Source organism: Poromitra crassiceps (assembly GCF_964638095.1).
Source record: "Poromitra crassiceps genome assembly, chromosome: 12".
Lineage (NCBI taxonomy): Eukaryota > Metazoa > Chordata > Actinopteri > Beryciformes > Melamphaidae > Poromitra > Poromitra crassiceps.
In genome coordinates this window covers 42,270,078-42,295,633 of record NC_139632.1, presented here as the reverse complement: position 1 = coordinate 42,295,633, position 25,556 = coordinate 42,270,078, and the positions used below count along the sequence as shown (strand labels likewise).

The 25,556-nt window shown below is 45.4% G+C and overlaps 2 protein-coding genes across 2 annotated transcripts in view; one reads left to right on the top strand and one right to left on the bottom strand.

Moving 5' to 3' along the window:
- syde2 (synapse defective 1, Rho GTPase, homolog 2 (C. elegans)) overlaps positions 1-14,558 on the top strand; it is a gene marked incomplete at both ends in the record, with an annotated part of 79,942 nt that extends 65,384 nt beyond the window's left edge. Inside the window, 4 exons of the mRNA XM_083647402.1 lie at positions 4,967-5,148; positions 6,696-6,927; positions 13,777-14,114; positions 14,202-14,558. Of these exons, the coding sequence (XP_083503528.1) occupies positions 4,967-5,148; positions 6,696-6,927; positions 13,777-14,114; positions 14,202-14,558 (1,109 nt within the window). The remainder of the gene's footprint in view (positions 1-4,966; positions 5,149-6,695; positions 6,928-13,776; positions 14,115-14,201) is intronic.
- Positions 14,559-15,642: 1,084 nt separating this feature from the next.
- dnai3 (dynein axonemal intermediate chain 3) overlaps positions 15,643-25,556 on the bottom strand; it is a gene marked incomplete at both ends in the record, with an annotated part of 73,732 nt that continues 63,818 nt past the window's right edge. The window contains one exon of the mRNA XM_083647401.1: positions 15,643-15,750. Within this exon, the coding sequence (XP_083503527.1) occupies positions 15,643-15,750 (108 nt within the window). The remainder of the gene's footprint in view (positions 15,751-25,556) is intronic.

The following is a 25,556-nucleotide window of genomic DNA, read 5'->3' as shown; positions in this document are numbered from 1 at the left end:
AACAAGGTGGGTGGGGAGTGAATTCCATATCTTGGAACCTCTATAGGTTATGTTAAATTGAGATGAGGTGGTACGCATGTGTTATGAGTGTGTGTGTGTGTGTGTGTGTGTGTGTGTGTGTGTGTGTGTGTGTGTGTGTGTGTGTGTGCGTATGTTATGAGTGTGTGTGTGGTTCAGGCACCAACAGGGCTTTAGGCACTAAAGTAAACACAGGCGCTGACTCGAGGCAGGCTAATGATTTACCTCAATGGCTGCATTCTCCTCACTTTAGAGCAAAACACACACACTCTCTGTCACACACGTCTAAAGACATGGCAATAGAAAGAGCCTATAGATGTATGTGATGCTTTCATACATTGCGTGTGAGGTTGTATTTACGTACAGTATGCGCAAGTATATTTAGGTGTGTTGTTTTATTAAGCAGTGCTAAGTGAAAGCCAGCCTGCTTTTTGTGTGTGCCTCACAGCACTTAAAGGCAAGGTCATAGGGTCTACCATGCTGGAGTTTCCATCTTGTGAAAAAAAGAAAAAGAAAAGTGGTACCTCTGCATTTTATTAGGTGGCTGGGGGGGGGGGGGGTACAGGTGGCTGGGGGGGGGGGTTAGGTGGCTGGGGGGGGGGGGGGTTAGGTGGCTGGGGGGGGGGGGGGGGGTTAGGTGGCTGGGGGGGGGGGGGGGGTACAGGTGGCTGGGGGGGGGGGGGTTAGGTGGCTGGGGGGGGGGGGGTACAGGTGGCTGGGGGGGGGGGGGGGGTACAGCTCATTTTGCTTCCAGGCAATCTGTTTGTGAGCGATGAAAAAAGCAGATTATAATGATCTCAGCGCGGTCTCAGTACAGATTAAGAATGGGAAGTGTGACAGAGCGTGGCTCTCAAAATATGATCAAGCTCGTGTCTGGTCAAATCAAACTCGTCACATCAACACAGTACGTCTTTGCACAGGAATAATCAAAGCAGAAGATAAACGGAACAGGAGCGGCTCACCTGCTAACAGGCCGGGGTGATGATGACATCTATACAGCTCGGCCGGCAGTCTGGAGCTGGCCGTGGGCAGCTCCCGTTCAGTAGATTAGGGTACGCTAACTAGAAATCATAGTCTCACACACACGGTCACACCCATTACACGTGGAAACAGAGGGAAAACTAGGGAACTGGAGAGCAGGAGTGATACATGCTTCCTGATCAGACTAACAGAGTCAAATGGCAGAGAGAGGCCGCAGCGGAAATGCCCCGTCATAATAAACTCTAAGCCACTCCCACTTCCTGTTTGACTTTCTGTAGCAAAGACGTAAATTACAATATCATAAGTAAACAAAGGGGTTCCCTAACAAACACGTGTCACTTTACATATCACTCTGTGACAGAAGCCTGACGATGTTCACAAAGCAGTGCTGTTTAATCTGCTGTGGAAATCAGAAGCGTAGTTCTCGTTGAAAAATCGATCTGGCATTTATCGGCCCTTAATCGTAATCCGCTCGTAGCAAACGGCGTACCAAACCCTTTCCAGATGAATGTTTAACAGATGGATTGAAGAATCAGAATAAAAAAGGAATATTGTTGTACTGTAACTTTTGTTGCTCTGTAATTTCCCCGGAACCGCCATCTGCTCTTCCCCCCAGCTCCACCAAACTAAACAGACATCTCTTAGTCATATCTGTCACCGCCAACCAGAGTAAGAAATTCACTTTTTTCCAGATTTTTAGGGGCATTTTGGTCCAATTGGCATTGCAAATGAGCAGATAAACACTCGCCTTGTAGTGTACCACTAAAACTTGTTTCATTTCAAATCTTGCTGACACAGACAGATATGGTGTGTGTGTGTGTGTGTGTGTGTGTGTGTGTGTGTGTGTGTGTGTGTGTTTCAGAGCCACAGCTACCTGCCTCAGGAATGCAATCCCTCCCCCCTCCCCCCTCACTCTCTCTGCTGTGCGTTGCCCTGTCGAGGCGTGTTGGATCTGGAGTGCAGGAGGGGGCCTGTGCGGGGGAGGGGGAGGGGCCTGTGCGGGGGAGAGGGGGGGGGGCCTGTGCCAGGGGGGAGGGGCCTGAGCATTGGAGGAGGAGGGGGGGGGGGGTGCAGAAAAGTGTCTGTTTGCTCCGTTCAGCGGGATGCTGTCACGCACCACCACTTTGATGACACTGTATATAGGTCAAGGAAATACCTTTTGACACTGGAGAAGAAAAGGGCAGGAACGTATTGAAAGTGAATACCGGTGATGATGACTTAACCGTTCAAAGAGCTTTAGTGCTTTTACCTTTTACCATTATGATAGCATTGTTTTGACGTGTGGTTTGATAATATTCACTATAAGGTTTATAATAAATGAAATGTAATAGCTTAGCTGTGCATTACGTGATGCTCTCGACGACTGTTGTAGCTGAAAGGCAGACTTACTGTAATAGTGTGTGTGAACGGGGTCTGACAGTGAACTGGCTTCAGACGCTTCTTTCAACATTACCGTCCAATCCTCCATTCAAGGCCTCTTGTTTGAGTCTTTCAACACCTCGAAGTGCTGAAACCTCCAGTTTAATATCAAACCTGCTCTTTGTCCTCCCCAGATGAATGGGGCACGGGGCGTATAATGCCAGCTCAGAATAGACTGGAGCGTTAAGCCCCAGACTCCCTTAAAGAGGGGAGAGGGGACTTAGTGGGATTAAAAAAGTGAGCATGTTAAGTTGTGCCCTTGGTCCTCCTTACCAGGGGATGTCAGTGGAATTACACCAAACTGTATTGTAGTTTACTGTAAAATAGCAGGCGAGAGGCTACAGGAAGTAGAAAAACACCTGCACATCTCAGTGATGTATAAATGAAGCATTAGCTCCTTACAGTGTCCTAATCAGGATCTGGTTCAAAAGCTCTAGGGGTTGTCTTGACTGCTTCCTGAATTTGGACCAATAGGATGCTACTTCACATACAGTAGATATGTACATGTATGTCCTTCTACCTGTTTTTATGCAGAGCTAGCATAATTATTATGTGGCAAAATTGGTTTTAGCTTCTTGGCACAAAGTGTTTTTGCCTTTGTTTATCTTTGTTACAGTTGAGTCCTTCTAGACATAGATGCATGTAAGGGCTTCAAGGGTGTGAGGGGTTTGGAGGTGTGATTGTACCACAGGAGCAAGTCTTACATCCTGTTCTGCAAACAGACCCTGTTTACACACAAAAATGACATATGCCTCCACCCACGATAGCCAGGCCCGGAGGCGTTATGGATTCGGGTTGTCCGTCCGTCCGTCCGATGTTCGTTAACGCGATATCTGAGGAACGCCTTGATGGAATTTAATCAAATTTGCCTGAAACATTGACTTGGACTCAAGGATGAACTGATTCGATTTTGGTGGTCAAAGGTCAAAGTTCAGGGTCACTGTGACCTCACAAATGCCATTTTCAAGCTGTGTAACACCATATCTCAGTAACACCATGACGAAATTTCTTCACGTTTGGCTCAAACGTCAAAGTCTGGACAGACGTGCATGTCGACTGCTCACTTGTTGGCGGAGGCATATATCGGCGGTGCGGTCGTTCTAGTTATCCGTGGATTTCAGGATTGCATTTCTAGCAGAATGATATACCTTTTATTATTTTAATAGCAGACGTGTTACATTTGAGCTCACCTTCTGTTGTAATTGGAAGCTGTAAAGTCTGGGGTTGAGGTGGGGCAAGAGAACATGTGTCCTCTGCATTTTAAATTGATGGATGGCGACTGGCCAGCATACTTCTTATTTGCATGTCATTTGAACATGATACTGGAAGTAACTCATAAAATGGTGACTCTTATTAACCTCCATAGAGAAACATATTGTTTGCACGTCTTATAGGCAGTGTGCATTACTTTTAAACATATCCAATATTGCTGATTACACCTCCCCCCCAGCCTCCTCTGAAAACCGATCCAGCTTCATGCAGAGGGAAAGAATCCACCGCAAAGATCTGTCACGCTGCCAAGAGACTTTTTTTTTATTCCCTTATTTGTTCGTTTTTTCCCCCTCCGCCTTTGATGAGAAGCCATGCCGGGGCTTAGTGAGACAGACAGCGTGGGTTTCATGTTTGCCCGTTGCTTTTGTTTGGGCCACGGGAGGCTGAAGTCACAGGTGTGAACGCGCCGTCACAGAAACCAGGCCCCCCCAACAACTGTTGGCTGCAGTGTCACGCCCGACCAATCAGGCACCTCACCAGACGCCACACACACACAAAAAAACACGTTTGGCAGCCAACAGAGTGCGCCAGCCAGGTCCAGTCGTCTAAAGAGAGGGGAAAGAAAGGCTTTGGATTCCTCAATAAGCACGCTTCATAAAGATGATAGTGTTCAATAAGCACGCTTCATAAAGATGATAGTGTTCGGGATTTGTCAGGTATTGAAGCCACCCGTGTGAAGGATAAGAGGTGTTTCTTTGCTCATCCATTAGGGATGCACCGATGTGAAAATTCTGGCCGATACGATAACCGATATTATTAACATTGGTGTTATGGCCGATAACCGATATTTACCGATGTCGATATGATCTGTATAAAAACACATTTCTGTGATAATAAAATGTTGTACATACTGAAAAACACATGTAAACACTATGCATTTGACAAATTAATGTCTTTCTTTATTTCCAAAACATTTGGAAAAGCCCAGAAATCATAGATTTCTCCTCTCAATGTGAAAATTTTGGCTGATGCTGATAACCGATATTAACATTGAAACATCGGACCGATGCCGATATGTTAAAAAATGACTGACATCTGCCGATACCGATATGATTGCTGATATATCCATAGGAAAATCAAGCGACCCTCGGCTGGGTGCAAAGCCCTGTATTATGTATATGTATATGTATTTTCTATCTTGTTGATGACAACGTGTCTCCACTGAATTAACATCCAGCTGCTGTCAGCAGCACGCTCTGAATTGGCATGATCTTGATACTCGGCTGTCTGAAGTGTTTCTCATGATCTCTTGTGTTTCCCTCTGTCCCTCCTCCAGGGGTGTTGAAGGACTTCCTGCGAGAGCTGCCCTACCCTCTGATCACCAAGCAGCTGTACGAGGCGGTGCTGGAGTCCATGGCCAGGAGGCCTCTGCGCATGGGGCCGTCCGGCTGTGAGAACGACCAGGCCGACTCGGAGCACACCGTCAGCCTGCTGGACAACCTGCCCGAGGTGGAGAGGGTGAGGAAGGACGTGCATTCACCCTGATGAGGAGGATGGGGGTGGTGTTTGATAATGAGGATCCTGATAGATAATACTCTGCATCACTACTATTACAACTGCTGCTAGTACTACAGTACCACTCATAGCCGATACGTCCCAGCCGATGGAATTACAACCAGTGATCCAGCTCAGAGAAACCAGAGAAGACGCACCCTTTAATTTGGCTTTCATTTAGCTAGTTAGCATAGAATGTTAGAATCTGTAAGTGCAAATTTACATTAAATGTACTGTAAATTCCGGACTATAAGCCGCACCTTTTTCCCCGTTTTTTGGCCTTTTTTGGCCCCTGCGGCTTATATAACGGTGCGGCTTATCTATGGATTTTTTCAAAAAAAAAAAAAAAAAAAATCTCTCTTTTTTAGCACTCTTTCTAACTATAAATCCTATATAACTATAATAAGTTTTAATTTCCTCTCTTGCCCTCTTTTCACCACACTGTATGACACTGTATGACACTGTGTGCACTGTAAAAAACAACACAGGTGGTGTTGTGTTATGTTGTTTTGTTGAAATGTTAATAAATGGGAGCTTCCTCAAACAGCCATCTCTTTCCCGACAATCCCCTCTGTGCATGAACCCTTACATATGGTAATTAAACATTAAAACAAAAAACAAAAAACAAAAACATTAAAACACCCGCGGCTTATAGACCGGTGCGGCTTATATAAGAAAAAAATAGTCAACTTTGAAGGTGCGGCTTATAGACCGGTGCGCCTTATAGTCCGGAATTTACGGTAGTTCAGATTGGTAACAAAGGTCACTCATTAGCTGTTTGGCTGGAGATCAGCAGCACAACAACAAGCAACAGTGTCTTCAGCCACGCCCCCTTCTCTCTCTCTCTTTCTCTCTCTCTCTCTCTCTCCCTCACACACACACACACACACACACACACACACACACAAATTCCGGCTTATAGTCCGGAATTTACGGTATATGTTTAACCATTTACCACACACGTGTTTTGATCGTTTTGAAGTCATGCAATGTTGAAAATCAAACTTGAGTGCATTTTGAGCATTATAAGCACGTTAAAAGGTAATGCTGTTAGATGTGTCCATCTCACATGGCATTTGGTCTCCTATTGACTCTGTTTTCACTGAAACAGGTGAAATATTCTGCCAAATGATCTCACCAAATTGAAAAATAAAGTGCAAAACACACCAGCAGGGTATGCATCGTCTCATTGTCCTCGCTGCCCCACGCTGTGTGTGGTCGGTCGGATGAACTGCAGCGTCGCGCTTCCTATGTGTGCTAGGGGCATCACATGATGCGCATCATATGCCTGATGTGTTTTGCATTTTAGATTTTAAGACTCACAATACTGCACTAAACTAAACGCCTTGTTAAGGCTCATGTTTTTGCAGTGTAGCGCTGCTGCCAATGCTACCACTCCAAACTACTAATCATAATAATAACATGTCTGTGTGTGTGTGTGTGTGTGTGTGTGTGTGTGTGTGTGTGTGTGTGTGTGCGCGTGCGTGCGTGCGTGCGTGCGTGTGCCTCAGGTGACACTGCGGAAGCTTCTGGACCACTTGAAGCTGGTGGCGTCCCACCAGGAAGTGAACAAGATGACATGTCAGAACCTGGCGGTGTGTTTCGGCCCGGTGCTGCTCAGCCAGCGGCAGGACGCGTCTTGCCACACCAACCGCGTCTTCATCGACTCTGAGGAGCTGGCCAGCGCCCTGCACTTCAAGAAGCACATCGAAGTCCTGCACTACCTGCTACAGCTGTGGCCAGGTGGGTGACTCCTCTTTTCTCTCTCTTTGTAGCTATTTATGTAGCTATTTTTATACACAATATTACCATATTTTACAAAAATACAACACAACAGCAACAATAACCGCCGAAGCACTCTCTTTAAACCAATTAAAATGGCATGGCATGGTCATATTAGACTTTAAAAAGAAACTTTGACACGTCTGCGCATCAAGCCTTCACCAGGAAGTCCAAGAGATCTGTGCCACAGTCACGCCCCCTCTCCTTGGTTCTGCATATGACGGAAAGGATTTCATCCACCAGTCATTTTTCCATAGACGCTTGGAAAAATCCTTACAAAAGGAGTTTGACTTAGTTAAACCACTCAGACCAACAACAAAAAGCGCACCCCGTTTTTGTTGTTGTTCTTTTGGTCTGAGTGAAATGTTCTATGCCGTCTCTCCTGATTCTGAATAGACCCTTTTCACGGGGGACATTTTGTGTCGAAAAGGCAGAATAAACACAGGTGCAAGCAAAACACTAATGAGGGTTTCAAAATTCCAATGATGGAAGTTGGAAACCTCCATGGTAAAAAATAAAATAAATAAAATCTAAATAAAATCAAAAACTCTTTTTATAAGGGTTTTTCAAAACGTCTATGGAAAAATGGATGAAATCCCTTAGGTCGTATGCAGAACCCGGGAGAGGGTGTGACTTTGGCACTCTGTATGACGATGCCATGACAATAAAGGCATTGTGCCTTGGAGTCTTTTTTTGTATTTTGTGTATTATATACATGTCCCTATATAATGCAAAGAGCACCTCAAACAAACTCGATGTTGAGACCAAAGCGCTCCTACCACCCAAAACAATTATGACTATATATATACAGTTCTACCAGGTACTGTACGTCGACTTAAAACACTTCTTATTTACAATCAGCCTATTCATGTCAGTGCATCTGTGCAAATTAATACCAGCTCCTGCGGTTCAGCTCCACTCACAACCCGTAAAAGGGTGGGGCTGCTTTGATCCTTGAGGTTACCCACTGCTGGCCCGGGCGCCGCAGATCGCCATTGGCCACCATCTGTCGGCTGCTCGGAGGCGGATCTCTCCGCAGAACGCTTCATTATGACAGGCGGGTGGAGGGCGGGGCCAATCAGGAGCGAGCCCGCTAAGCCCCACTGCAAACCAAAGCTTGGAGGCGTGGCCCGGCTCCGGGGTTCAGATAAATCACCAAGTCAAGGACAGACATCCAGTACCAGCCGCCCTCCACACGCATCTGTCTCCCGCTCCAACTGCTCTCCTCCGCAGGCTGCAGCTGTCTGCTCTATGTGAGACGAGACACAACCCAATTCACCAGTGATAGGAGAATGACACTGAGCACAGGCAGTCTAGAATTTGTGGATGTTTTGGCAACTAAACTCTCTCCAATCATCCTCTGAGTAGAAAGCTGAGTATCAGATGCTAGTGGATGTCGTGGTGGTGCAGTTGAGGTCTTGGGTTCTGTAGAAACAGGTTTAACCACCAGGTTTTACACTTCCAAATTGACCGGGTTGACCGTGTTTACAGGTAGATTAAAAAGGATAGGATGATCACTATCGGGTCAAAACCTTTTTTAGGTTTAACATTAGTTTGTTGATTTTCTTGTCCTGACATGCATTGAAGGAGTACTTGGTCCTCTGTGGGCCAAGAACATTATATAACACCCAATATGCGATACAAAAGAAAAAAAGCATTGTCCTCAATGTAAAAATAGGACTGTTAATGAATTCCTACATTTTGGAGGCATGAGCTTTTACAGCAGCAATATTCTCTTGATTTTGTCTCCGTTTGGACTTTTTCCTAGTGGACACATTTTTCAAAATGCTTGTGCATGTATGTAGTATTTTGAAAAATCTTTGCTTCAGAACGTCAAGAGTTCTTAGCATCATGCGTGAACAACCTTTATCCCTGAAAGGTTGACATAAACAAAGGTTCAGATGATAACCTGTAACCAACTACTTAAAGTGGATCTGTTGCTCCATGTCCTTATATTATGAAGAATGGACTCTGTAATGCAACCATAAGTGTAGCTGGCTGGTCCTGACTCTGTAATGCAACCATAAGTGTAGCTGGCTGGTCCTGCCTCTTCATCTAACGGCATCCTCCAATACCCCCAATTCAACCAGTTCTCTTGAAATCAGGGAAGTGCCTAGCCTGATATTCACACTGAATAGTCCCGCCCACTCCACAGTTGTGATGTTGGCGGGACTTCGAAGGTCTGGAGCCAGGCTCTAGGAAGTGCCACCCTGGTTTTAAAGATGGCCTTGGGAGCGGAGCGGGGATAGAGTGGAGTGGGGTTTGAAGAAGTGTGTGTTCAGTCTCTAATAGAAGACGGGGAGTGACTACAACCTGTCACCTGGCTGTAATGACCCGGTCTGCTGAGAAATTCTAACCTTGACCAAGCCCTCGGTCCTGGCCTGGAGCCGGTGTTTACGCCCCCCTGTGACTATCTTCTTTCTGTCCACTTCCCCGCCTCCCAGTGTAGGATGGTCCCTGCCTCCCAGTGTAGGATGGTCCCCTCCTCCCAGTGTAGGATGGTCCCCTCCTCCCAGTGTAGGATGGTCCCCGCCTCCCAGTGTAGGATGGTCCCCTCCTCCCAGTGTAGGATGGTCCCTGCCTCCCAGTGTAGGATGGTCCCTGCCTCCCAGTGTAGGATAGTCCCCACCTCCCAGTGTAGGATGGTCCCTGCCTCCCAGTGTAGGATGGTCCCTGCCTCCCAGTGTAGGATGGTCCCCACCTCCCAGTGTAGGATGGTCCCCTCCTCCCAGTGTAGGATGGTCCCTGCCTCCCAGTGTAGGATGGTCCCTGCCTCCCAGTGTAGGATAGTCCCCGCCTCCCAGTGTAGGATGGTCCTTGCCTCCCAGTGTAGGATAGTCCCCGCCTCCCAGTGTAGGATGGTCCCCACCTCCCAGTGTAGGATGGTCCCTGCCTCCCAGTGTAGGATGGTCCCCGCCTCCCAGTGTAGGATGGTCCCTGCCTCCCAGTGTAGGATGGTCCCCTCCTCCCAGTGTAGGATGGTCCCCTCCTCCCAGTGTAGGATGACTGGACTATAATTAAAGACATTCCAGGCTTAACCTTAGCCCTGGGCCTGCAGAGCTTCACCCTAGCATTTCACAACCATTATGGGATATTTTCAGCCGCCTCTTCACACCCCACTCTCATACCCAACCCTTCACGCTGCCATTGTTGTCAAGTGTGTCTTGTGTCTTTGAGCGAGTGCAAGGCAATCTGTACATGCTGTGCCTTCTGCAAGGGCAAGGGGTTGAGTGAGAGTGCACCATGTGTGTGTGTATTTGTGGGACTATAATCGCCTCATGGTATTTCACAAATTTCGTGAGGAGGCATCATGTGTGTGTGGACATTTTCTGTGTGAACTCTCGGTGGGAACCATGTGCTTTGCCAACTGTGTGTGTGTGTGTGTGTGTGTGTGTGTGTGTGTGTGTGTGAGAGCAGGTGGTCAGGGAGAGATCAGGCCATGGCAGAGTGTATGCAGTACGGGAAGAGAAAGAGGAGGTGTGTGTGTGTGTGTGTGTGTGTGCGTGTGTGTGTGTGCGCGTGTGTGTGTGTGTGTGTGTGTGTGTGTGTGTGTGTGTGTGTGTGGTCCTTGATATTTTCTGTCAGGCATAACACTGTTAAAGGAACAGTTCATCCAAAGATGGAAATTCAGTCATTATTTACTCGATGCCGATGGTCGGGTGAAGTTTTTTAGTCCACAAAACGGTCCTGGAGTTTCACAGCAAAACGCTGTTGCAGCATCCTCCTAAACAATAGTTTTCACACATAAAAACAAAAACAAAAAAAACACTGCTCATGCTAGCATAATCCAAGTCTCCAGAAAGTCACATTTTCACTTTCACTTTCAAATCACGGCTACAGTGAACATTTCAGATAAAAATAGGGTGTAAATGACATCTTCTCAAGTCAACTTGGCATCTTGGGGCTTCTGGAGACTTGGATTATGCCATGACCGTTCCTTAAATCCACCAGCAGTGCTATCCCCTTTCTAAATCCACACATTTTCAGAAAAACAATACATTGTGCCTTTAATGATAATAATAACTAGGCATCTCGCACGCTACGTACACACGCTCGATTCCTAGGCTCGCCCACTGTGCAGGCTCGCTAGCTCGCCCTGCCCTGCAGCTCGCCGAGCTGGCCCTGCAGCTCACATACGGCTTGCCTGCACTATTGGCATGTGCAGCGCACAATTGCACAACTTTGCATCACTGATGACATCACAATGATGTCACAATGGCTATGACATCATCATTGATGTCACAATTGCTTAAGTGTAACCAAAAACCACAATTGCTCGAGTGACATCACTGATGATGTCACAATTCCTATGACATCATCAGTGACTATGACATCATCAGTCATCATAAGATGATTTTGATTGATTTTTCAATAATGACATCACTGATGATGTCATAGACATTGGCTGCGTTGCGATCGGCTAGTAGTTCCCAGCTAAGTGGACTGCACAGGGTATTCAGCCATATTACTTAACATGGCTGAATGCCCTGTGCAGTCCACTTTGAAGGGGAACTACTAGCAGATCAGAACACAGCCATTGTGATATCAGTGGGACAAAAATGGAAACAAACAGTACCCACTTGCTCCCTTTTATATAAATTCCTAGGCTCGGCTAATTCCTAGGCCCGGCCGCTGCTCGGCCTCGCCCACCCTGCCTGCAGCTCGACCGCTGTGCAGGCTCACTTACTGTTACGACATCACTGCCGATGTCACAACTTCGCCTCACTGATGACATCACATTTCAGTGGGACAAAAAAATATGATTGCCCACATGCTCCCTTTGATATATGATGATGATGATGACAGCCTAATCATTTTTGTCTCAGCGTTGAATCATGTCTGGTGAAATGAATGAACACAGTATCTTTTAATAAAGGATCATTCCTGTTTGTTTTGGGTGATCATTAGATGAGACTTTAGCCTGGGGATAGGAGGGAAGGATGAATCACTCACCACACACATAAATCAGCAATATTCAGCCATTCCCAATGTTAATGAATAAGCAGCAATAGGGGCAGAGGTTTCTCGGTCATAATAATCATCTTGAATGAGTGAAAAAGTATTCAAACTGTCAGGCCAAGAAACCATCTGACACAGGAATGATCTTTTTATTCCGTAGACTTCACCTTCAGTCATATTCCAAATCAAAATGTCTTAACTGTTAACACTGTTTTTGTTCCCTCTCAATCCAGTAAGGGAGAGCTAGCGGTGTGGACAAGTATAGGTACACAGAGAGAGAAATGAGAGAGAAAGACAGGTAAACTGGACTGTGCTGGTTGGGTTGGAGTGCTGACCGTTCCTCTTCATAGCACAGTCAGATTACTGCCACTATCCTTTTCTTACGTCCAGACAGGGTTCCACTTTAGACTTCATCTTTGTGTGCTTTGATCAACACGTGATAAAACACAGTATAAGATGTAGCGTATAATAAACAAAGACAGCACATTCAAGTCACAGAGGAGAGGATAGAGGAGCTTCAGGACAGTTAAGTGTGGTGGTGTGACTTCAGCATGTGTGTGACGTGTCGTGTGTGTGTGTGAGTGACGTGTCGTGTGTGTGTGTGTGTGTGTGTGTGTGTTTGTTTGTTTTCAGCATGCCATGGGTTTCTCCATGACTTCCCACTTGAGAATTTAAACTTCAATCAATCAGTTTATTTATAGGACTTTTCATACAAATCAATGCAGAAACTTGCCAATTCAACTGGACCAGGAATCAGCTGTGTGTTACTGAAGGCTTGTTTTCAAGGCATGTTTTAAAATATCAAGTCCAGTTTATTTGTATAGCCCTAATTCACAAGCCTGTCCCAGAGGGCTTCACAGAAAATATGTCTAGCTAATTCTAGCTGACACAACAGTAGCAAATTACAGTAGTAATGATCACACATTGAACAATTGATAAAGAAATGTAGAAAATGTAGAAATATAGGAGAGAGCGGAGGAGAGAGCAGGAGAAGGGAGGAGAGCAGGGGGAATGTGAGAGAGGAGAGAGCAGGAAAGTGATGAGGTGGGGAGGGAATGGGAAATGCTGGGGAGTATAGGAGGTGGGGAAGGAGCAGGGGAAGGGGGAAAGAGGAGGGAGCAGGAGAGGGGAGGGTGTGGGGGAGGAGAGAGCAGGGAGAGGGAAGAGGTGGGGAGAGAATGGGACATGTGGGGGAGGAGAGAACAGAGAAGGAGAGGTGGGGAAGGAGCACGGGAAGGGGGAAACAAAGAGAATGGGTGCCATGCTTTAAAATAGGATGGTTGCCATTAGGGCTGTCACTTTTTCCCAAAATAAAGTTCGAACGAACTTTAATTGCCCGAAATTCGTTTGAATATATTCTAAGTTTTTTGGTTAATTTTTTTTTTTTTTTTTTTTTTAGTCCAGGCCACCGGGCATCAGCCCGACGTGTTAGCTTGGACGCTCACAGTCACAACACTGCCTCACAAACTTGGCTGCATCCAACTCGAGACAACTTTTCAGACCCTGGAGACAATCTTACTCAGAAGAGACTAACGCGACAAATCTCGAGACTTTTTCTGACATGGGATTAACATTATCAGCAAGCAGCAGTTGGTTAATTTTGGTTCATAAAAAAAAGAAAAGAAAAGAAAAGAAAAAAAAAATAATAAAAAAAAAAATCGAACAGTCAATTTACATATCGAACACGAACCCCTCCCCCACATTCGAAGTTGCATTCGAATTTCGAATGAAAAGTGACAGCCCTAGTTGCCATGCTTGTCAATTTGTTGAGTCACCCACGGACTCAAAATAGCATTTTTCTACGGATTCACCGTCCCTGTCTGTTGTCTCACCGTCTGTCTGCTCTTCCAGTTGTGGACCCACACGGCCAGTCTTCCTCCCCCGCGGTCTCGGCCGACCTGCCGGTGGCGCCCCCTCTGCGGCGGAGAAAAGAGCGGCCGCAGGTGCTGAACCTGACCGAGGCGGAGATGTCGGGCGTCCTGAGGCCCAAAGCGGGTCGCCTGGACAGCCCCAGCAACCGCTACGCAGGCGACTGGAGCCGCTGCGGAGAGAACTACTTCCCCCCTGAACTGCTGCTGCTGCCGCCACCTCCTGGCCAAGAGGAGGCGGACTACGACGATGTACCCTCCGAGGACACGGAGGCGGCCGAGGAGGAGGAGGAGGAGGAGGAGCGGGAGAGGGCAGATGACGTGGGGCAGGAGGGGAAAGGAGCAGATAAAGGACCAGATAAGGGGCAAGAAGAGGAGGTCCCGCCCCCTATGTCAGCTCCCGCCGAGCAGGAGCAGCCTCCGGGAGAGGAGGCAGTGGTGGACGAGGAGGAGGAGAGGGAGGGTGAGGAAGAGCACGAAGATGAGGAGGAGGAGGAGGAGGAGCGGGGAGAGAGTGACGGCTCAGGTACCGGCCAGCCGTCGGAGGAGGAGGAGGAGGAGGAGGAGGAGGAGCGGGTGTGCGAGCACATTCTGCCCCCGCGGCTGCCCAGAGAGCACACCTACCAGGCCTACATGAAGATCCAGGACATCAGCCCTGTGCTCAGCAACAGGGTGAACCTGAGAGACCTGCAAGAGAGCATAGACACGCTGATAGGAAACCTGGAGAGGGAGCTCAACAAGAACAAGCTCAATGTCGGATACTGACTCATACCGCACTCTCACGCATGTATTAACACACACACACACACACACAGTAAGAGGGCAGCACTGTCACACATGAGCCCTTTTCCCACATGCGCTTTGTACCGCAAAATGACCGGAACGTGGTGTAATGCCTGCATGTGAGAAAGGCGCTGTGCCGGTATAAGCGCGACCCCGTCGTCCCCGACATTTCACCACTTTCGACCTAGTCAGAAGAGCGGTATGCTCTTAAGGGGACGCAAGTGGAAACGGTTCCAGTCATTTTCCGCGACAGCGGTCCTTCAATCATGGGCGAGGAGTAGCCTACACACGTTGCTTAATGTTCCAGCTGGCATAATCTAATCATTCGCGCACATTAAAGCAAACTGGCGAAATGATCTTGTGATAGCCTAATAAGAGCAGTGTCAGCTTGCTGATTTCCGAAGGCAACCCCGGACACATCAAACGAAGCCAGTCTGCTTTCTCTACATACATACAAGCGTTGAGCAGCTTGCAAGCCTTTCTCGCTGTGTCTGTCCTGTGGCTGCTGCTCTCGAGCAGAGAGGGGAGGGGGAAATCGGCTGTGTTGATTACGCTGGCGGCTTGACGCTGCTCTTAAGTCAAACGAGTGTGATTTATTGTGTGACAACTGACAAGCGAACTTATTTCGAGTTTTGCCGACCCCCCAAATAAGCTCCCCCCTCCCCCCGCCCCCCCAACATACAGGAAAATTCGCTGATAGATTCCCACATGCGCGAGCAGAAGTGTGAAGGGAAATGTCCGATATTGACTTACAGGTAATTTTCCGGTACGCATGTGGGAAAACGGCTATTAACACACACACACACACACACACACACACACAGTAAGAGGGCAGCACTGTCACACATGTATTAACACACACACACACACACACAGTAAGAGGGCAGCACTGTCACACCTGTATTAACACACACACACACACAGTAAGAGGGCAGCACTGTCACACATGTATTAACACACACACACACACACACACACACACACAGTAAGAGGGCAGCACTGTCACACATGTATTAACACACACACACACACACACACACACACACAGGAAGGGGGCAGACTGACTTTACCGATCAAGGTGCTTGAGGATCCAGACGGTGCTGAGTGCGTCCTCCTGTGTAAAGTACTCCTGTGTAAAGTACTCCTGTGTAAAGTACTCCTGTGTAAAGTACTCCTGTGTAAATGGATGAGATGAGAAGAAAATGTAACGGGGCACTTCTGGCGTTTGCGTCGGTGTCGTTTTGTACCTTAACCATAGACATTCCGCAGTGTTTTTCCTTTGGATTTTGTCGACTGTCTTACTTGATGTTGTTGTTGTCGGTCTGTGTCAGTCCGGTTCTGTGTCAGTCCGGTTCTGTGTTCCATGTTGTTGTTATTGTTGCTTCTCTTCTTATTAGAAGAACCCATTGACCCCCAGGGGTGTAAAAGGTGCCTTAATTGTGTGAAGGTGGTACTTTGAGGGGAACCCTGAGACAGTGCATGTGTGTTCCTCCTATGATCTGAAGACAGTCCAGCCTCCATTCTCTGATGTTCCTCCTATGATCTGAAGACAGTCCAGCCTCCATTCTCTGATGCTATGAAGAGTCAAATCTTGGACCTGCTACCATTGTCAATGAATTGGAGACCGACTCTGTTGATTTTATAAACACAGAGTGCTGATTTGACAACTAAATAAGCTATCCATGTAAGAAGCTTTGAAATGGTAGGGGGAACTTAATTTACAAAAAAACAAACAAAACAAAAACGTAATCGAACAATTAAACAAATAGAATGTAAAAAAAATAATAATGCAGGTTTTACACTGTTTTTCTGTAGCTGTGGTCAATGAGGAACCTCTATCATATGGACGGCATGTTTGGCCGATATTCAACATTTAAAACGCATATATCGGTCTGACCCTGCTGTTATTTACCAGAACATTGGTCTCTCATTCACTGTGAATGGGGGAAACTCCAGGATCTGTCGTTCAATTACAGGCTGTCAGGAGAGCTTCTATACAGGCTGTCAGGAGAGCTTCTGTCAGGAGAGCTTCTATACAGGCTGTCAGGAGAGCTTCTGTCAGGAGAGCTTCTATACAGGCTGTCAGGAGAGCTTCTGTCAGGAGAGCTTCTGTCAGGAGAGCTTCTGTCAGGAGAGCTTCTGTCAGGAGAGCTTCTGTCAGGAGAGCTTCTGTCAGGAGAGCTTCTAGCTTGTAAACCTCATGTTATGTTCATCTAGACTGGGACAGCCCGAGGTCATAGGAGTAACATATGTCAACTCTGTTTTAGAGCGGATGTCCCCTTTAAGGCAGCAGAGAGCTTTTCTATTGACGTACAAAACACTAATGTTGTACAACAAGAATGCACTTATGAGGCAGGCAGTACTGTAGATTGTCATGATAGTATGTGCAGTAATGTGTTGTCATGATAGTCCGTGCAGTACTGTATATTGTCATGATAGTATGTGCAGTAATGTGTTGTCATGATAGTCCGTGCAGTACTGTATATTGTCATGATAGTATGTGCAGTAATGTGTTGTCATGATAGTCCGTGCAGTACTGTATATTGTCATGATAGTATGTGCAGTAATGTGTTGTCATGATAGTCCGTGCAGTACTGTAGATTGTCATGATAGTCCGTGCAGTACTGTAGATTGTCATGATAGTCCGTGCAGTACTGTAGATTGTCATGATAGCATGTGCAGTAATGTGTTGTCATGATAGTCCGTGCAGTACTGTATATTGTCATGATAGTATGTGCAGTAATGTGTTGTCATGATAGTCCGTGCAGTACTGTATATTGTCATGATAGTATGTGCAGTAATGTGTTGTCATGATAGTCCGTGCAGTACTGTATATTGTCATGATAGTATGTGCAGTACTGTAGATTGTCATGATAGTCCGTGCAGTACTGTAGATTGTCATGATAGTATGTGCAGTAATGTGTTGTCATGATAGTCCGTGCAGTACTGTAGATTGTCATGATAGTATGTGCAGTAATGTGTTGTCATGATAGTCCGTGCAGTACTGTAGATTGTCATGATAGTATGTGCAGTAATGTGTTGTCATGATAGTCCGTGCAGTACTGTAGATTGTCATGATAGTCCATGCAGTACTGTAGATTGTCATGATAGTATGTGCAGTAATGTGTTGTCATGATAGTCCGTGCAGTACTGTAGATTGTCATGATAGTACGTGCAGTAATGTGTTGTCATGATAGTCCGTGCAGTACTGTAGATTTGTCATGATAGTATGTGCAGTAATGTGTTGTCATGATAGTCCGTGCAGTACTGTAGATTTGTCATGATAGTATGTGCAGTAATGTGTTGTCATGATAGTCCGTGCAGTACTGTATATTGTCATGATAGTATGTGCAGTAATGTGTTGTCATGATAGTCCGTGCAGTACTGTAGATTGTCATGATAGTCCGTGCAGTACTGTAGATTGTCATGATAGTCCGTGCAGTACTGTAGATTGTCATGATAGTATGTGCAGTAATGTGTTGTCATGATAGTCCGTGCAGTACTGTAGATTGTCATGATAGTATGTGCAGTAATGTGTTGTCATGATAGTCCGTGCAGTACTGTAGATTGTCATGATAGTATGTGCAGTAATGTGTTGTCATGATAGTCCGTGCAGTACTGTAGATTGTCATGATAGTATGTGCAGTAATGTGTTGTCATGATAGTCCGTGCAGTACTGTAGATTGTCATGATAGTATGTGCAGTAATGTGTTGTCATGATAGTCCGTGCAGTACTGTAGATTGTCATGATAGTACGTGCAGTAATGTGTTGTCATGATAGTCCGTGCAGTACTGTAGATTTGTCATGATAGTATGTGCAGTAATGTGTTGTCATGATAGTCCGTGCAGTACTGTAGATTTGTCATGATAGTATGTGCAGTAATGTGTTGTCATGATAGTCCGTGCAGTACTGTAGATTGTCATGATAGTATGTGCAGTAATGTGTTGTCATGATAGTCCGTGCAGTACTGTAGATTTGTCATGATAGTATGTGCAGTAATGTGTTGTCATGATAGTCCGTGCAGTACTGTAGATTTGTCATGATAGTATGTGCAGTAATGTGTTGTCATGATAGTCCGTGCAGTACTGTAGATTGTCATGATAGTATGTGCAGTAATGTGTTGTCATGATAGTCTGTGCAGTACTGTAGATTGTCATGATAGTATGTGCAGTAATGTGTTGTCATGATAGTCCGTGCAGTACTGTAGATTGTCATGATAGTATGTGCAGTAATGTGTTGTCATGATAGTCCGTGCAGTAATGTAGATTGTCATGATAGTCCGTGCAGTACTGTAGATTGTCATGATAGTCCGTGCAGTACTGTAGATTGTCATGATAGTCCGTGCAGTACTGTAGATTGTCATGATAGTCCGTGCAGTACTGTAGATTGTCATGATAGTCCGTGCAGTACTGTAGATTGTCATGATAGTATGTGCAGTAATGTGTTGGCCTTGGGCTGAAGTAGGGAGTAACAGGTGTAACAGCCACTGGTCAGCTAGCCCACTGAAACCTCTTAAGGCACAGGGCCGAGACAGGTGTGTTTTGTAAATATGAACGGATATAGATGCAACAATTCATTTAGAAAGAATATGTTTTCATCTGACATCATATTCAGTTCATATCAAGTAGGGGTGCACAGATCGATCGGCACGCAATCTGTATCGGCCGATTTTGACCTCAAATATGCGATCGGCTGATTGCCGATATTTTTCGGCTGATTGCTGATATTTCTTTATATATAAAAAAAAAAAAAAAAAAAAGCCCTATCACTAATCAGGCTTTCCAACGACATAAAATACAATACCAATTGGTATTATTAAAGGGGAGAAATAATCGACCGAAATAACGTTTCCAAACTTTTTTTGAGGAGTTTATATATCGGTGATCGGTAATCGGTGATCGGTCGATGATCGGTTGGGCAGATATTTCCCATAGGCGATCGGTGACAAAAAACGTGATCGGTGCACCCCTAATATCAAGTGACGAGGCTTAAAAACCACCGATGTCTATTTCAGTTGCCTCTCTGCTTCTCCTGACTCTCTCACCTTTTGGCGAAACCGTGAAAGAGACAAAGAGCCAAATGTGAAACGCAAATTGCAGAGCAACAGTAGAAGCGGCTAGTGGAGTTAGTGTGACTTAGTTAGCTGCCTAAATAGACAAAGTACATTTTCAGCAATCCAGGGATTCAGAATGATCAGTATTTAACCTATATGTATATATATATATATAAATATAAATGTATTCGGAGTATATTATTTTTTACAGCTTATGTTTCGATGGCGTATTTAAATACTTCCGATGACCTCGTAGTGTTGACTTGTAGTAACAGTCGCTTTCCTCCCTTCAAGCTACCTGTACACATCTTAATGTGCTGGACTAATGGTACAACTTTAGCTGTAAAATATACAGTATGATCAAAATGTGTTCTTGCCGAAAGAGTGATATTGTTATTTTTGTTATATTGTGTACATTTTTATTTTTTGTCGTCTCTGGTGGACTAAGCTCTGTTCATAATTGTGGTGTTTGTTCTTTTGATAGGTACTGAACGTTGCATGGTCAAAAAGCTTTACTGACATAAACAAGACTATTTCTCATCTGACTTGGTATTTGATATTTATGTGTATAGAGACTATTTTGTAAAGTATGCTCGTTTGTTCACCCTGCATTATTCAAGCATTTCTCCAGAGGACAAGAGACAGACGCTGGTTCAGTTTGGGGCAGCTTCTATAATATCTGATATAGGGACAGTTTCTGACTCTCGGTACACACGATTGTTGTGTTGTGGCTCTAGACCACCATCGTGCACAGACATAAATGTGTTCATGTATTTTATTTTTGTATGAAATAAATATATATTCAGCATAATCTTAAAACATGGCCAGATATCCCCCAAACCATACAAACACTGTAGAAAATATTCATATCATCTAGTCATCTAATCTCGTATGGTAGTCTTAATCCTATTTTAATTCAAATAAGGTAAAACAAATCTGCCAATTGGATGAGATCATTTCAATTGTTTCTTTTTTGGAAGGCTAGCTTCCCACCCACAGACACGGCCAATTGTGCCTGTATGGACGCACAATCAAGCTGGAGGTAACGGGCTCGAACCTGCGACCCTTGTGTTGGTAGGAAGGGGATCTACTGCTGCACTACCCGGACACGGACACCTCCTGCCTAAATCAACTTGATTCAATACTTTTTCCTAGAAACTTAATTTCCTGAACCAAGTGACACTGCATTGGAAATAAATGGAATTATCTCACCAGTCAGACAGAATCTGACACCTGCAAATTGGCAATAGCTGCAACCACATATGCGAATTTATGAAATTAAGGATAGTAGGACCCTACTCTGTCTCTGCTGCACTGCATTCAAACAAACACACCACACACACACACACACACACTTGACCTCCTTGCCTAATTTCAGCCTCCTAGGGCAAAAAATGTGCGACCAACCGACAGAGTGACTTATAGAGCTGCTGGCTAACCGACAGAGTGACTTATAGAGCTGCTGGCTAACCGACAGAGTGACTTATAGAGCTGCTGGCTAACCGACAGAGTGACTTGTAGAGCTGCTGGCCAACCGACAGAGTGACTTATAGAGCTGCTGGCTAACTGACAGAGTGACTTATAGAGCTGCTGGCTAACCGACAGAGTGACTTATAGAGCTACTGGCTAACTGACAGAGTGACTTATAGAGCTGCTGACTAACCGACAGAGTGACGTATAGAGCTACTGGCTAACCGACAGAGTGACTTATAGAGCTGCTGGCTAACCGACAGAGTGACTTATAGAGCTGCTGGCTAACCGACAGAGTGACTTATAGAGCTGCTGGCTAACCGACAGAGTGACTTATAGAGCTGCTGGCTAACCGACAGAGTGACTTATAGAGCTGCTGGCTAACTGACAGAGTGACTTATAGAGCTGCTGGTTGCAGAGAGTGACTTATAGAGCTGCTGGCTAACTGACAGAGTGACTTATAGAGCTGCTGGTTGCAGCAAAAAAAGGCGTTAAAACTGAATGATACTAATGAGATTTGGTAAGATGGTGTGAAAGTGCCCTCTCTTTTTTTATGCGTTACCGGTCATTAGCACCGAAATGAGTTTCAGCAGGGTTTCTTTCAAACCATCTGTCCTCCCTGACGGTCACTGGGAGGCAGGACAAAAAAAGACCCAGGGGCATCATTTATCTTTCAAAGTTTTGCCTGGGAACGTTTTCACGTCCATTTTAAAGGTTCGTCTCTGTCGAGACGTTGAGGTGGATTTCTGCCTCCGCACGTTTCAATGATCCCGTTTGAGATGTTTTTATGAACGAGGCTCCTGCTCTGATATTCAAATAAGACGCTCTTCCTTCCTCCCCCGTTTCTTTTCACTCACTTGGCGTGATCGCTTCAGTCTTGTCCAGGCATGAAACAAAAATCATCACAACGACAAAAGAAGTGTAAATCCATCGTAGGATTGTGCCTGATGTTAGTCATGCAAGCCTGACTGAACCAATACGAGAATGTTCCATCAGTCAGCGGCCAGAGGGATGTGAGAATGTTCCATCAGTCAGCGGCCAGAGGGATGCAGTGTTGGAACAGGGCCACAACAACCAGACAAGTGGTGACCTCTGGCTGCTTCCTGTTGATGATCATCCCTTCACCTTCCTCTCTGGTCGTCTTATAGCAGCATGTATACACGCATGTTTGTCTTTCTGTCCGGTCCTTTGGAGAGAAAATGCCACATGGAAAGCATCACTAAACAGAAAGTGACTTTGTACTGATGGTGAGAAATGTATGGTCGTAATAAAGTATATTATTTCACATTCACCACGAGGCCTTGTTTCACTCTGTTTTCCATGGAGTCAGTAGTAGTGATATAGAAATGACATTATTTGCTCTTGGTTTCTGCGAGAACATGCCACAGTAGGATCGCCGTGCAGCTCAAACTGTATTTCACACTCACTGCCATGTTTTCCCCCGCTGATTTAGGATTTTGATTGCAATGAATGGTGTCAATTGCACCTAGAAAAAAAACCAGTTGGACACTTTTACAAGAACCCCAAGTACTTTTTGTATTTGCAAAGTAATTCAGTTAAAAACATATTTTCCTTGATTGTTCACAGAGCTACAATAAAGCTTCACACCTAGCAATTAAACGCTCCTTAAAACTCACACTTGAACTAATGCTTCAACACTGAAATGGTGTATTCTTCTTGCGTCTGTCTAAACAAGGAAAAATCAATCCAGTGCAGAAGAGCACCGCAATCTCTGGGTTTAAACACTAAACGGACCCAAAAAAAAAAAAATGTTCTGCCCATAAGTGGCACAGCAGCATCTTGACATTCCTGTATAAACAGATGAGCACAGATTGATCCACCTGAGACCCGGTAATGAATGTTTGTCTTCTGTAGGGGAGATGATTCTCTGGTCTTCATTTCAAGAACCATACATGTATCATGTTATCATGGAACCTGTTGCAGTGTGTAGAGAGGACATCTTGGGCTTTTCAGTGACGGTATTATATTTGTGATTGTTGCCCTGTCTCTTCAAAATGCCATCTAAACCGCAACATTTTATAGGTGCCCAGGCATGATGAGGATGGAGTGGGACAGGTTAGTAGAGGACACTGCTGAGAGTTCAGAGGGCGGCGGCATCAGCTGAATATCAAGATGACCCCAAAATGTGGAGGCTTTTCGGCCAGAAGCATCTGCATCTCATGGTTCCACATGAAACGAGAACACAAGGGACGTTCGATAAAAAAAAAGTATTGAATTTTTGAAAAACTTCACTGCAACACACACACACACACACACACAGAGAAACAGTTCTAACCAATTTGCTCACATCTGGTATTCTGCATGTGGGCTAGCGGTCACATCAGTCTGGTTCAATCTGACTAATCCTGTGGGCCGGCTTTCCCCAAAGCGTCCTAAAGACCGTCTCTGTTCTGTGTGACTGAAAAGACGACCTTAGTGACATTCACTTCCAGGAAACTGGACCCTGTTTTGCAGATTCATCTCCCTGCTGTGGTGGGAGAGCTGAAAGGCAGCCTCGGCTGAGCAGAGATAAAGAAGTGGGGGGAATTGCCCTCGCTGGCTTGTGGGAGTCTCCCAGCGCAGCGCACAGCTTCAGGGACATTCCCAGGACGACGCAGCTGCGATCTCACCGGGCCTCCAGAATCATCCCTGCAACAGTTTTTTTTAGAGGTAACGCGTAACCACAGGTAGCCTATTAAAGCAGACTCTGGCCATGAAAATGGGTAGTCTGAAGCGGTTGGATGTGATTTGAGCAGAATGTAAAGTATTTTCTCCCCCGACCTCATGACCCCTGGAATCGGTTGCAAAAACAGGGCCGTAAAAAGTACGTGTTCCAGCTGAGGCGATAAACATCTCTGGCAGTTAGCATGAGCGAGTGGCGCTCTTTCAGCACTAAATGGTTTTCAGGCGTTTTTTGATGTCGGTACGTTCAGTACGTTCAGGTCTATGAGGAGTACAGAATGTACCGGCTGGGCCCCGCGGCTCTGTTTTATATCCCACCCCCATTGGAGAGAAGACAAAAGACGAAAGTAAATCATTTTTCTACCTGCACTCAATGTCAGTGAACATTCAGACTGGAATTTATGTGGCAGTGGAGCCAAGTTTTTTTTCCATTGACAATTTGAAGATGTATATAATTTTACATGTACACACAGTATGTTCCTGTCTGTCAGGCACCCTTAGTCTCAAGGTCTCATTTCAGATGCAAACTGCCATTGAAAAAGGAGAGTAAAGAGGTTCAAACTATTCTTAAAACTGTACTTAATGCAAACTTTTTTTTTTTTATTCAACCTTTGAACATCTGGATTACTGTATATGTTTTATACTTTACGTTCAGCTGGTGGCTTTAATAAGTATCTGTTTTAGCATTCACATTTGACAGGCAAATCTCTTCTACTCCCAATGAAAGCACCAGAGTGAAATCCCATATGAAGAGCGAGGTAGACATAATAACACGGAGCCTGCTGTTAGTCAGGGCCGTCACTTGATATCACACTGTCTGTCTGAGTCAACTGAACTTTTGTTCATTTCTAATTTGGGAGAGAGACAGAGAGAGAGAGAGAGAGAGAGAGAGATAGATACAGGTCTCTTTGGGTAAACATCCTTGACAGCCACCTGCATGTGAAACCAGAGCTTTTCTCCCCTCCTTCCCCTCCTCGACCTTTGATTCGATATCAATGCTGCAGCCACTCAAGCAGAGGTCTGCCCACACAAACTCTCTTTCTTTGTTTCAGACTCGTTTTTCGTTGCAGCTAGTTCAATAGTGTCGTGTGGTGACAATAAAGGTTCAATAGTGTAGTGTGGTGAGTGACAATAAAGGTTAAAGCAATATGGAAAGGGGTTTGTGACACTGGCCATATTGGTCAACACATACCTGTAGCTGTTAAGTGATGAGAACACCAACACCAAAATCACATGGCCTTATAGTTTGGGGTTTACATCAGTTGACCAATGGGCCAATCTTCCAAACACTTGAGCTGTTCCTTTAAGGTTTACTTGACTGAAAAGTAGGAGGCATGAGCCAAACCATGGTGCTTTCTCACTGGGAACGATTGCTTTCATTTTGTTCCGTTCCGTGCCCGATTCCGAGTACGACTGCCCCCCTCTCCCCCGCTGGTCAGCTGGTCAACAATTCATTGGGAAATAATAAATCCAAAAGAAAAACTCAGCATGTTCAAAATCTCTACATCTGTCACTGTTCATGTCCAGAGAGATTTAGGTTGGTTCAACTTCACACTGATGTCCTCCAATACACGCAGGCCATGCGATGCTTATGAACATGGGATAGCTAAGCCTTGGTAATCGCTGGGAACCTTAAAGGAGAATTTCGGTTTTTTACACCACAGACCTAATTTACAGCTTGAAATATGATATTTTACTCACCCAAATAACTTTGGTTTCATTCGGCTGCCCACAGAAGATATTGAGCGCGGAGTAGCATCCTCAAACAGGCTAT